The following is an 11,331-nucleotide window of genomic DNA, read 5'->3' as shown; positions in this document are numbered from 1 at the left end:
AAAAAAAAAAAAAAAAAAAATTCTCCTTCCAGTTTACATTTGCTTTGTACAAGGTCTCCAAGGCCTTGCATGGTCTAGCCACTCCCTCCCTCTTCAGCCAATGGCACTGCTACAGTTTCACTATATCCTGCCCACTGGCATCCTCTCTCTCCCACAGATACCAACATACCACAGGCTTCCCTCCTCAGGGTTTGCAGATGCTACTTCTTTTTCCTAAAACACTGCTGAAGAAATAAATAATATTAAACATAAAGGTAATAAAAACTTAATACTCATCACTTCCTAATTATTTTTCTGTATTTTATTTTTATCCATGCTCTTAAAGTTATATTTAAGTATCTATCTACTGAAAATACTACACAATGTATTACAATACTATACAGTATATTTATTTATTTATTGAAACTTAGTCTCGCCCTGTCACCCAGGCTGGAGTGCAGTGACACGATCTTGGCTCATTGCAACCTCTACCTCCTGGGTTCAAGCGATTCTTGTGTCTCAGCCTCCCGAGTAGCTGGTATTACAGGGGTGTCCTACCATGCCCAGCCAATTTTTGTATTTTTAGTAGAGACGGGGGTTCTTCATTTTGGCAGGGCTAGTCTCAAACTCCTGGACTCAAGTGATCCACCTGCCTTGGTCTCCCAAAGTGTTGGAATTATAGGCCTCAGCCACTGTGCCCGGCCTATAGAGGTTATATACTATACAATGTACAGTGCATCTCTTCCAACTTTGCCTTCAGTGATCTCTTCTTGGCAGCTTGAAATCAGCTATTGTAGAAGTATTGGCACCATGGAAATTGGTAAACACTACAAATCAGGGCTTTCCTGGGGGTAGGGGCGTTTAGGGAGCCCAGCTGTTAAACATTTGCCAGTATACTGCTGCCTATAATAAAACTTTTGTGTTTCCTTTCAATTATTTATATTTATTGCAGTATATATAATTGCAATATAATTAATGCAGTTACAAAATAATTTCCACATCATAATGTTAAATTCTTTTTTTTTTTTTTTGAGACGGAGTCTCGCTCTGTCACCCAGGCTGGAGTGCTGTGGCTGGATCTCAGCTCACTGCAAGCTCCGCCTCCCGGGTTCACGCCATTCTCCTGCCTCAGCCTCCCAGGTAACTGGGACTACAGGCGCCGCCACCTCGCCCGGCTATTTTTTTGTAGTTTTTAGTAGAGACAGGGTTTCACCGTGTTAGCCAAGATGGTCTCGATCTCCTGACCTCGTGATCCGCCCGTCTCGGCCTCTCAAAGTGCTGGGATTACAGGCTTGAGCCACCGCGCCCGGCTGTTAAATTCTTTTAATATGTTTTCTCGTTTAGTCACATCATAACTCTACAAAGTATGATAATTCCATTATATAAGCAAGGAAACAGGTGCAGAGAAATAATCATAATTAGGCTGGTACACAGCAGAGGTATCACTTGAAATATGTTTGACTGGCCAGGCACAGTGGCTCACGCCTGTAATCCCAGCACTTTGGGAGGCAGAGGTGGGCAGATCACCTGAGGTCAGGAGTTCAAGACCAGCCTGGCCAACATGGTAAAATTCCATCTCTACTAAAAATACAAAAGTTAGCCGGGTGTGGTGGTATGTGCCTGTAGTTCCAGCTACTTCAGAGGCTGAGGCACGAGAATCACTGGAACCCGGGAGGCGGAGGTTGCAGTGAGCCAAGATAGTGCCACTACACTCCAGCCTGGGTGACAAAGCAAAAAAAGAAAAAAAAAAGTAAACAGTTTGACTCCAAAGCTCCTGCTCTCTTTCTATACTAAACAATATGGAAACTATTTTAGGAAGTATTTCTTTTTGCTTGTGTATAACTAGAGAGACAAGGGATCTCCCAGGAATTTAGGCGGGGAGAATTCAGAGAAGGAGTTTTATAGCCTTGGTGTCATATTGAAGCAAAATTATCAACCTACTACATCACTAATGTCAGGGAAATTGAATGAATTACCACAATGCCATATTCATTTGTAATTTTTGAATGACAATGTTTATGTTAGTAACCAATAGGTAATGAGTCTTGTTTATTAAGAAAGTCTTGGTCGTAGCATTTTTTGCCTATATGAACTCCCCTGGAGATAATACTTTCTCTTGCTAGAATGTTTCTGAGTGAATGTGAACAAAGAAAATCTCTGGCCTGGAGAAACTAGGCTTGTGCATGATAGACAAGGACAAAATCTGAAAGTGAGCTCAGCTATCTGTTAAAGTCATTCTAATTCCCTCAACTCACTTGTAACATCTCGCCTAATGGTTTTGCTGCTTAATAGCTACCTGATAGAATTGTGGTGTTCTGAATTAACAAGGCATGAGGGAATTCTAGCTGGAATTTCTGGTAACCTTTTTCACACGTCTCAGACTTTGGAAACTGGCCCCGTTCTAATGACCTATATTGATCAGAAAAATATCCATTAGAATTCTATCTGTTAGAACTCTATCATTTAGAACAACGATTCTCAGATTTTGGTGTGCCTAGGAAACACTCTGGGAGCTTGCTAAAAATGTCAATTTCTAGACTCACCTCCAGAAAGTCTAATTTTGTTTGCCTGGATTGGGGCTCAGGTGTCTTCATTTTAAAACACATTTCCCCCAGGGAATTCTAATGCAACTTGTACAGGAACCAGAGGCTGAGAACACTCATCTAGATTGAAGCATGTTTGGTGGTGGGTGTGGTGTTAGGGGTTTTTCCTGCTGCACCTAATCTAGAAGACCCACAAAAAAGAATGTAGTTCTGCCTATTAAGCAGGTTGGGGCTGGGCACGGTGGCTCATGCCTGTAATCCCAGCATTTTGGGAGGCTGAGGTGGGTGGATTGCTTGAGCCCAGGAGTTCAAGACCAGCCTGGGCAACACAGTGAAACCCCGTCTCTACAAAAAAGACAAAAATTAGCTAGGTGTGATGGCGGGTGCACCTGTATTCCCAGCTACTTGGAAGGCTGAGGTGGGAGGACAGCTTGAGCTTGAAAGGTCGAGGCTGTAGTGGGCTGTGATTATGCCATTGCACATTCCAGCCTGGGTGACAGAGCAAGACTCTGTCTAAAACAAAACAAAACAAAGCAGCAAAGAAGGTTTGGTGGCCTTGAGGTCTGACCTAGAATCTAAGCCCTAGATAAGGATGGAGCTTCAAGTTGGCCTAAGCACTACTAGACTTTTTGGAAAAATTGTAGCCAGCAATGAGTTCTTGGGCCCTCCTTCCTAGAATTGCATTTGTGCCTTAAAAATTTTGATAACAACTTGACTAATCATCTGAGGGAGTAAAAATTTCTGGTGTTACCTTTTTTGGGGCACTAGCCTCTGCATCCTATGCTCTGTGAGCCCCATCCTGGGATGTGGTCTCAGCTCTTGGATGTTGATATGTTTAATGACATATAGGGCTATATTGAGGAAAAATAATATCTACTCTGGCAAATTGTTATAAGGATTAAATGGGATAATACAAAAAATAACCAAGTATCTGGCATATAATGAGTGCTTAGGAAGGTGAGGGATCTGACTGTAATACCTATCACCCTAAGGGCCTCCACAGTAAATCTGTGAATTTAGTGCCCTCCTTTTCTCTCACGGTTCTGTAAACATCCCTCTTCAAGCTGTTTGAAAAGGACAGTAGGGGAAGCTTGCTCTTTGTTCAACAGTATATGAGGAAGAGGTGCTCAATAAGTTGTTTTTCTCTTTCTTCTATATAATCATTTTTAAATCTCCACTTTTCCTTTCTTCTCTAGCCTTTTCATTAACCATTTTTTCTCTCCCAATCTCTGTGCACACACACATACACACACCACATACACATTTTAAGGCCTCCCATGACCCAGAGACCAAGGCCAAGGCTCCAATCTTTAAAGTTTATTCCTGGGGTGCTCTAGACTTTGCTTCTCTTCTCCCATGGTCTCGTATTTCATTTTATTCCTTCTATTTGAGTAAAGTTTAGAGCAGTTCCCTTCATCTGCTTACCCTTTATATGTTTTAGGCCCTTTTCCAAGTTGTTGCACAAGAAGAAACCTTCATTTTCTGCTTAAAAAAGATTTTTTTTTTCTTTTTCTTCTTTTTAGAAATGGGAGTCTCGCTATGTTAACCAGGCTGGTCTCGAACTCCTACCCTCAAGTGATCTTCCCATCTCGGTCTCCCAAAGTGTTGGGATTACAGGCGTGAGCCACTGCGCCTTGCCAAAAAAATTTTGTTCTTAGGATTTATTTTTTAGAGACAGGGCCTTGCTCTGTCACCCAGGCTGGAGTGCATGGCATGATCATAACTCACTGTAGCCTTGAACTCCTGGGCACACACAATCCTCCCACCTCAGCCTCCCAAAGGTGGGGTTACAGGGTTGAGCCACTGAAACTTTCATTTTCAACACACTCCGGGTCTCTTCCCATCTTTCCTGTTAGTTTTGCTAGCTAATCGCAGAGTTCTGACAGCCTTTCGTAGCCCTGTGCTGAACACACATAAAATTTCCTCAATTTTGTGCAAGGCTCTGATGTGTGATTCAATACATTACTTGCCCTTCTTAACAATACCTTACTGTTTGTTTCTCTTCAGCGAATATTCTTTCACCCAAAGCCTGCTGAAACCTGACAATGTGTCAAACACTGTGCTATACATTGTGGATATAAAATGAATAAAGCACTATTTTTTATTTGTAAATTATACCTCAATAAAGCTCTTTCTGCCTATGAGGAGTTCATTGTCTGGAAAGCAAAGGCAGATATGTAAACATATGTATTATAGTGCAGAGTGCTAAGTATCACACTGTGATGTGAAGAAAAACTAATTTCTTCTGGGGAAGTTGATAAAAGATCTCATAGGAAGTGACATTTCCATTGGTCTTGAACCATAAGTAGGAGTTTGCCAACCAGGGGAAGGAGTGGGAGTGAGGGCAGGGGTAAAATAGGGCTTCCGAGGAAGGGAATCCAGTGTGCAGAGGCTCTGAAATGACCGAGGAAGATTCTGACGTGTTCCGGGAACTCTCCTGGGTTTGGTGTGGTTCGGTGCATGGTGGAGTGATGGTGGGAGGTGCAAACGGATGAAATTGAGAGGGCCCAGTTGAAGCAGGAGGATTGAATTTTATTCTAGAGGCAAGAAGAGAAAGAGAGAACTGTTTAAGCAGGGGAGGAAACGATCAGGTTTGTCTCTTACTTGTTCGTTTCGTCACAGACCTCCGGGTTTTGGAATCTGAGGTGCTCTGCTTGCTTAATCAGAGGAGCTCGGGCAGCCACTGAGCTGAAACACGGCTTTCTTTTCATGTCTAGAAACGGCATGTTTTCAATATACCCAGGGCTACCAAGTCTGATCCCAGTGCCCACTTGTGCTAATGACGTTGGCCGGGGGGGTGCCAATTTACTAACCTAAGCCTGTCCTTCAAATATTCTCTCTCTCTCTTTGGCTAGGGTTGGACACGTTCGGACAACTTTTGTCTCTTTGAACCCCGTTTTTCCGTTCTGATAATCTTTTTCTTCAATTATGCTGGCCATGTCTTTAAATACGTTGCTAACGTTTTGGCTCATCTCACCCTACGTTTTAATCCTTCAGATACACACTACACTGACAGCCACGCCCACCCAAGGAATTTCCGAAACAGAAAGTTTGTCTGCAACGGCGCGCCGTACGGACGTACAGTGCGCAGGCGCAGTCTTGGCTCCTGGCGGCGTGTTCCTCTTACTCTGCGGTTTCCAGTGTCCTGGCAGGTAAGGAGCGCTGCCTCTTCACCTCTCAGCGCGGCTTGCGGTTTGCTCCGGACCCCCGCTTCTCAGCCCTCCGGCTCCTGGTGTCGTTGCTGTAGCCCGAACGCGTCCACCGGCGACAGACCCATGGCCGAGCGCGGGGAACTCGACCTGACCGGCGCCAAACAGAACACAGGAGTATGGCTAGTCAAGGTAATGTTCACGAGTCTCCCACTTGCGCTCCTCCTAACACAAGTCTAATTTAAGTAACTTGAGCCCATCCCGCTCCGTGCGCCTCTTAACGTTCTTTTACGGCTAACTCGTTAGAGCTTCACATATTTTGAGAGACAGGAGTCATTGTTGTATCTGTTTGCAGATGAGGAGATTAGTTTAGGGACGCAAAGTGTCTTTCAGCCAGTTACTGGTCTGAATCAGCCTGGACTAGATCTCTTTCTCACGGCTTTCCTGGAGCCCTGTCTTGGTGTTCCCAGACTTGGGCGGTGCATTTTATCCCAGACCGAAGAATTCCTTGTATCCTCCCTTGGTGAAACTGGTTTTAGCCGTGAGCCTGTGTGAGGTAGTGGAATGTCTGCTTTCTGTACAGTTTTTTCGGCGAGAAACTAGAACTGGTCCCTGCGTACTCTTAAAGTGTTCTCTTAGGTTGATGGTCCTTAATGAAGCTCTCAAAAGAGGCGAGAGAGCCCTGAACTCACAGAGGGAGAGGTCAGGAGAGGTCATTGGACTGGAGTGTTCTTTCAGAGCACATTTGGGTCTCGTGAAACTGGCCGTCAATAAATGTTTTATGTAAAGACAGCAATTTTGGTTAGCTCACAGCGGGCACTATTTGTGCTTTACTGTTTCATGTTGGAGAGTGTTTTCTCCCAGGGGAGTTTCATAATACTTAAGCAAATTCAAAATGTGATCCTGAAAGTCGTTGAGACTTAAAATGTAAGGACTTTCGGTTTCTTTTTTTTTTTTTGAGACGGAGTCTCGCTCTGTCACCCAGGCTGGAGTGCAGTGGCCGGATCTCAGCTCACTGCAAGCTCCGCCTCCTGGGTTCACGCCATTCTCCTGCCTCAGCCTCCCGAGTAGCTGGGACTACAGGCGCCGCCACCTCGCCCGGCTAGTTTTTTGTAATGCTTTAACTGATTTATCACATGGCTGAGTTCTCGTCAGTTAAATCCAAGAGGTCTTTCTTGTCGGCCTTCTTAAAAATAGCTCCCTTATGATCATTTGCTAACACGACAGATCTGTATTATATTCTTTCTTTTCTTTTCTTTTCTTTTTAGAATCAGAGTCTTGCTCCGTCGCCCAGTCTGGAGTGCAGTGGTGCGATCTCGGCTCACTGCAAGCTCCGCCTCCCGGGTTCACGCCATTCTCCTCTCTCAGCCTCCCGAGTAACTAGGACTACAGGCACTCGCCCCCGCCCGGCTAATTTTTTGTATTTTAGTAGAGATAGGGTTTCACCGTGTTAGCCAGGATGGTCTCGATCTCCTGACCTCGTGATCCGCCTGCCTTGGCCTCCCAAAGTGCTGGGATTACAGGTGTGAGCCACCGCACCCGGCCGTTACATTCTTCAAAGCAGTTTTCACAGTGTAGAGTGATTTTGTGTTCATATGTTCAAAGTTGGTTACCTCCGTCTTTCCAACACACAAAATCACATTCCATGAGACAGGATCTTTGCCTGTCATACCCAGAATAGTGTTTGGCACATGGTAATTACTCAACAGAAAGGTGATGAATAAATGCATGACCTCTCATTCTTTAACCTTCGCCTTAATCTGTGGCACTCATTTGACTTCTTTGCAAGCTCAGTGTGACTTAAAAGGATGGATTAAATAGGCATTTCTCTCTCCAGCAGCGTGTTAATTGGAGGAGAGTCACTAAGGAGGAGATGGCCCTTGCAGACTGAAGGAAAAAGCTTGAAAAAATGGTATGACTTGAGATGGTGCCATTGTTCTAGGAGCATGGTAAATGCTCAGTGTTTATGCCTTACAGGATTTGGATGGGTGGACATGGTGTATACCATGGGGAATGGAACAGAAGTGCAAGACTCAAAATACATAATCAGCATGGCGTGTCGTGGAAAACAGAGAGAACCTAGAGCAGAAGGTCTGTGTAGATAAAGGTTGGGACCATATACTCAGATTGTGATATCATGAAACGGAGATGTTCTAACTTTAGTTTACAAGGAAGTAACAAACTTTTTGGAGGATTTGAGTGAGGTAGAGATGCCAGATATTTATTCAGAAAAAAAAAAAATGTTTGGCAGTGTGCGGTACGAATTAGAGGGGAGAGTAAGTAACCAGAGTCACATTTAGAAAATTATCACAGGATTGGGCAGGGCATGGTGGCTCACGCCTGTAATCCCAACACTTTGAGAGGCCGAGGCGGGTGGATCACGAGGTCAATAGTTTGAGACTAGCCTGGCCAATATGGTGAAACCCCATCTCTACTAAAAATACAAAAATTAGCTGGTTGTGGTGGCATGCTCCTGTATTCTCAGCTACTCAGGAGACTAAGGTGGAAGAATTGCTTGAAACTGGGAGGCGGAGGTTGCAGTGAGCTGAGATTGCTCCATTGCACTTCAGCCTGGGCAACAGAGCAAAAACTCCATCTCCAAAAAAAAAAAAAAAAAAGAAATAGTAACTTGTTGCTTAGTAAGTGTATCTTCATTCTCATCTAATCAGAATTTTAATTGAACTGCATATTGATTTCAAGTGTTTTCTCCTTACATTAATATTTCCTATTAAAAATAATACCTTGAGTTCTGATCTTTGTTGCTAAATAATGTTTCTTCCTAGAATATATCGAGGTCATCTTGTACATATTTAATTCTATCACCAGACAGTTACAGAACTCTGTAAATGCAGTAAGGACTATACATACTTACTGCAAGTATCCTGCTCAAAGATCTCTTAGAGTTTTGAGCAGGAAAAAAATTAATGCTTCACCAGAACTGGAAAGACATCATAGAGAAGGTGATGTTTAAGAAGAGCCTATTTGGAAGTTGCAGTGAGTCAAGATTGTGCCACTGCACTCCTGCCTGGGCAACTAGAGTGACACCCTGTCTCAAAAAAAAAAAAAAAAATTGGATGTGAGTGTGATCTGGCTGGGACATCTGTCTCCCCATTGATCACCAGGGTTGATTTGGCTAATCTGGCTGGCTAGGTGGGTGTCCCCTTCCTCCCACTCCACTCCATGTATGTCCCTCCTGAAGCTGCACCCTTGATCAAAGAGGATGACCATCCCGATAGAGGAGGACTGGTCTTCAGTCAAGGGTATATGTGTGGCTGTACTCCCCTGCTGGAACCTCCAAACAAGCTTTCAAGAAGAGCTTGTGGAAGGCTGGGTGCAGTGGCTCATGCCTGTAATCCCAGCACTTTGGGAGGACGAGGCGGGTGAATTGTCTAAGCCCAGGCATTTGAGACCAGCCTGGGCAATATAGCAAAACCTTTTATCTACAAAACTACAAAAGTTAGCTGGGCATGGTGGCATACGCTTGTAGTCCCAGCTACTTGGGAGACTGAGGTGGGAGGATCACTTGAGCCCAGGAGGTTGAGGCTGCAGTGAGCTGAGATCACACCCTTTGTACTCTAGGCTGGGCGACAGAGTGAAACCCTATCTGAAAAGGAAAAAAAAAAATCTTACCACCAGGACTGGGGATAAATAGTGTGTTTAGGGAAAAACAAATATAGTAGTAGATTGTTTACTAAAATAACAAAATATCCGGGACCTGTACTGTTCTGGCCTAATGAAGTGCTATTTCTGGAATTTTGAGAATCTTTGTTTTGGCTGAGCACAGGGGACTTTATTGATGGCACACGACAAGGCAGAGCTCCCTAGGCCCCTCCCTCTTCAGGGGGTCTGCATGGAAACTGAGGAGGGGAGATTCTCAGTGTGGTTGGGGACTGAGTATGGCAGGGACTCCCCAGCATTGAGGGCCTCTCTCTTCCTCTTGTTCTCTCACTGGGGCTGGTGGTCCGGGGTCTTACTCCTTAGAGGCCATGTGGGCCATGAAGTCCATCACCCTGTTGCTGTAGCCAGATTCATTGTCATACCAGGAAATGAGCTTGAAAAAGTGGTCATTGAGGGCAGTGCCAGCCCCAGCATTGAAGGTGGAAGAGTGAGTGTTGCTGTTGAAGTCAGAGGAAACCACCTGGTGCTCAGAGTAGCCCACGATGCCCTTGAGGGGGCCCCCTCCAATGCCTGCTTCACACCTTCTTGATGTCATCATATCTGGCAGGTTTTTCCAGACGGCAGGTCAGGTCCACAACTGACACGTTGGCAGTGGGGACATGGAAGGCCATGCCAGTGAGCTTCCCATTCAGCTCAGGGATGACCTTGCTCACAGCCTTGGCAGCACCAGTAGAGCCAGGGATGAAGTTCTGGAGAGCCCTGCAGCTGTCACGCCACAGTTTCTGGAGGGGCCATGCACAGTCTTCTGGGTGACAGTGATGGCGTGTACTGTGGTCATGAGTCCTTCCACAATACCGAAGTTGTCATGGATGACCTTGACCAGGGGCGCTAAGCAGTTAGTGCAGGAGGCATTGCTGACGATCTTGAGGCTGTTGTCGTACTTCTGATGGTTCACGCCCGTCACAAACATGGGGGCGTCAGCAGAGGGGGCAGAGATGATAACCCTTTTGACTCCTTCCTGCAAGTGAGCCCCAGCCTTCTCCATGGGGGTGAAGACACCAGTGGACTCCACAGTGTACTCAGCGCCAGCATCGCCCCACTTGATTTTGGAAGGATCTTGCTCCTGGAAGATGGTGATGGGATTTCCATTGATGACAGGCTTCCTGTTCTCAGCCTTGATGGTGCCATGGGATTTGCTATGGGTGGAATCATACGGCAACATGTAGACCATGTAGTTGAGGTCAATGAAGGGATCATTGATGGCGACAATATCCACTTTACCAAAGTTAAAAGCAGCCCTCATGACCAGGCGCCCAATGTGACCCAATCCGTAGACTCCTACCTTCACCTTCACCATGGTGCCTCAGGGATGCGACTGGTGATGTGAGAGAAGATGCGACTGTCTGTCAAACGGGAGGAGCAGATAGCTAATTTTGAATGTCTTAAATCTACAAAAGAAGGATGATCCAAACACATTTTGATAGGCATTAGACATGATTGAATTTAACACTTTACAATAGCTGTCACCTGCCAAAACATGTAATTAGCTATAATTTTTACCTTGTCATACAGCTAGTCTTTTGTAGTTTGTACTACCCTGTTTATATTGCTCAATTTATGCTATTGTTAGGTTACCTACTGGGCACACCACTGCTGTGCCCCCTATACCAAGTAATGATTTAAAAATTGGATGATGTGCTGGGCACAGTGGCTCACGCCTGTAATCCCAGCATTTTCGGAGGCTGAGGCAGGTGGATCACTTGAGGTCAGGAGTTCAAGACCAGTCTGGCCAATATAGTGAAACCCCATCTCTACTGAAAATACAAAAATTAGCTGGGTGTGGTGGCGGGCACTGTGTAATCCCAGCTACTCTGGAGGCTGAGGCAGGAGAATTGCTTGGAACTGGGAGGCGGAGGTTGCTATGAGTTGAGATCGCACCATTGCCCGCTAGCCTGGGCAATAGAGTGAGACTCTGATGTTTAAAAATATTTTAGCAGAGTTCTTCTTTCTTAAATTTTTTTTTTTTTTTTTTTTTTTTTTTT

At 45.0% G+C, this 11,331-nt stretch overlaps 1 protein-coding gene and 1 pseudogene across 1 annotated transcript in view; one reads left to right on the top strand and one right to left on the bottom strand.

The window, feature by feature from the left end:
* The first annotated feature begins 5,609 nt into the window (after nucleotides 1–5,609).
* Nucleotides 5,610–11,331, top strand: part of GTF2F2 (general transcription factor IIF subunit 2) — a 141,798-nt gene continuing 136,076 nt past the window's right edge. Inside the window, exon 1 of the mRNA XM_017870981.1 lies at nucleotides 5,610–5,863. Within this exon, the coding sequence (XP_017726470.1) occupies nucleotides 5,798–5,863 (66 nt within the window). The 5' untranslated portion in view covers nucleotides 5,610–5,797. The remainder of the gene's footprint in view (nucleotides 5,864–11,331) is intronic.
* LOC108528958 (glyceraldehyde-3-phosphate dehydrogenase pseudogene) lies at nucleotides 9,642–10,895 on the bottom strand (annotated as a pseudogene).

This window comes from Rhinopithecus bieti, unplaced genomic scaffold (assembly GCF_001698545.2).
Source record: "Rhinopithecus bieti isolate Rb0 unplaced genomic scaffold, ASM169854v2 scaffold_5273, whole genome shotgun sequence".
Taxonomy (NCBI): Eukaryota; Metazoa; Chordata; class Mammalia; order Primates; family Cercopithecidae; genus Rhinopithecus; species Rhinopithecus bieti.
The sequence above is the reverse complement of the archived record's forward strand: the minus strand, read 5'-3'. Positions and strand labels throughout refer to the sequence as shown.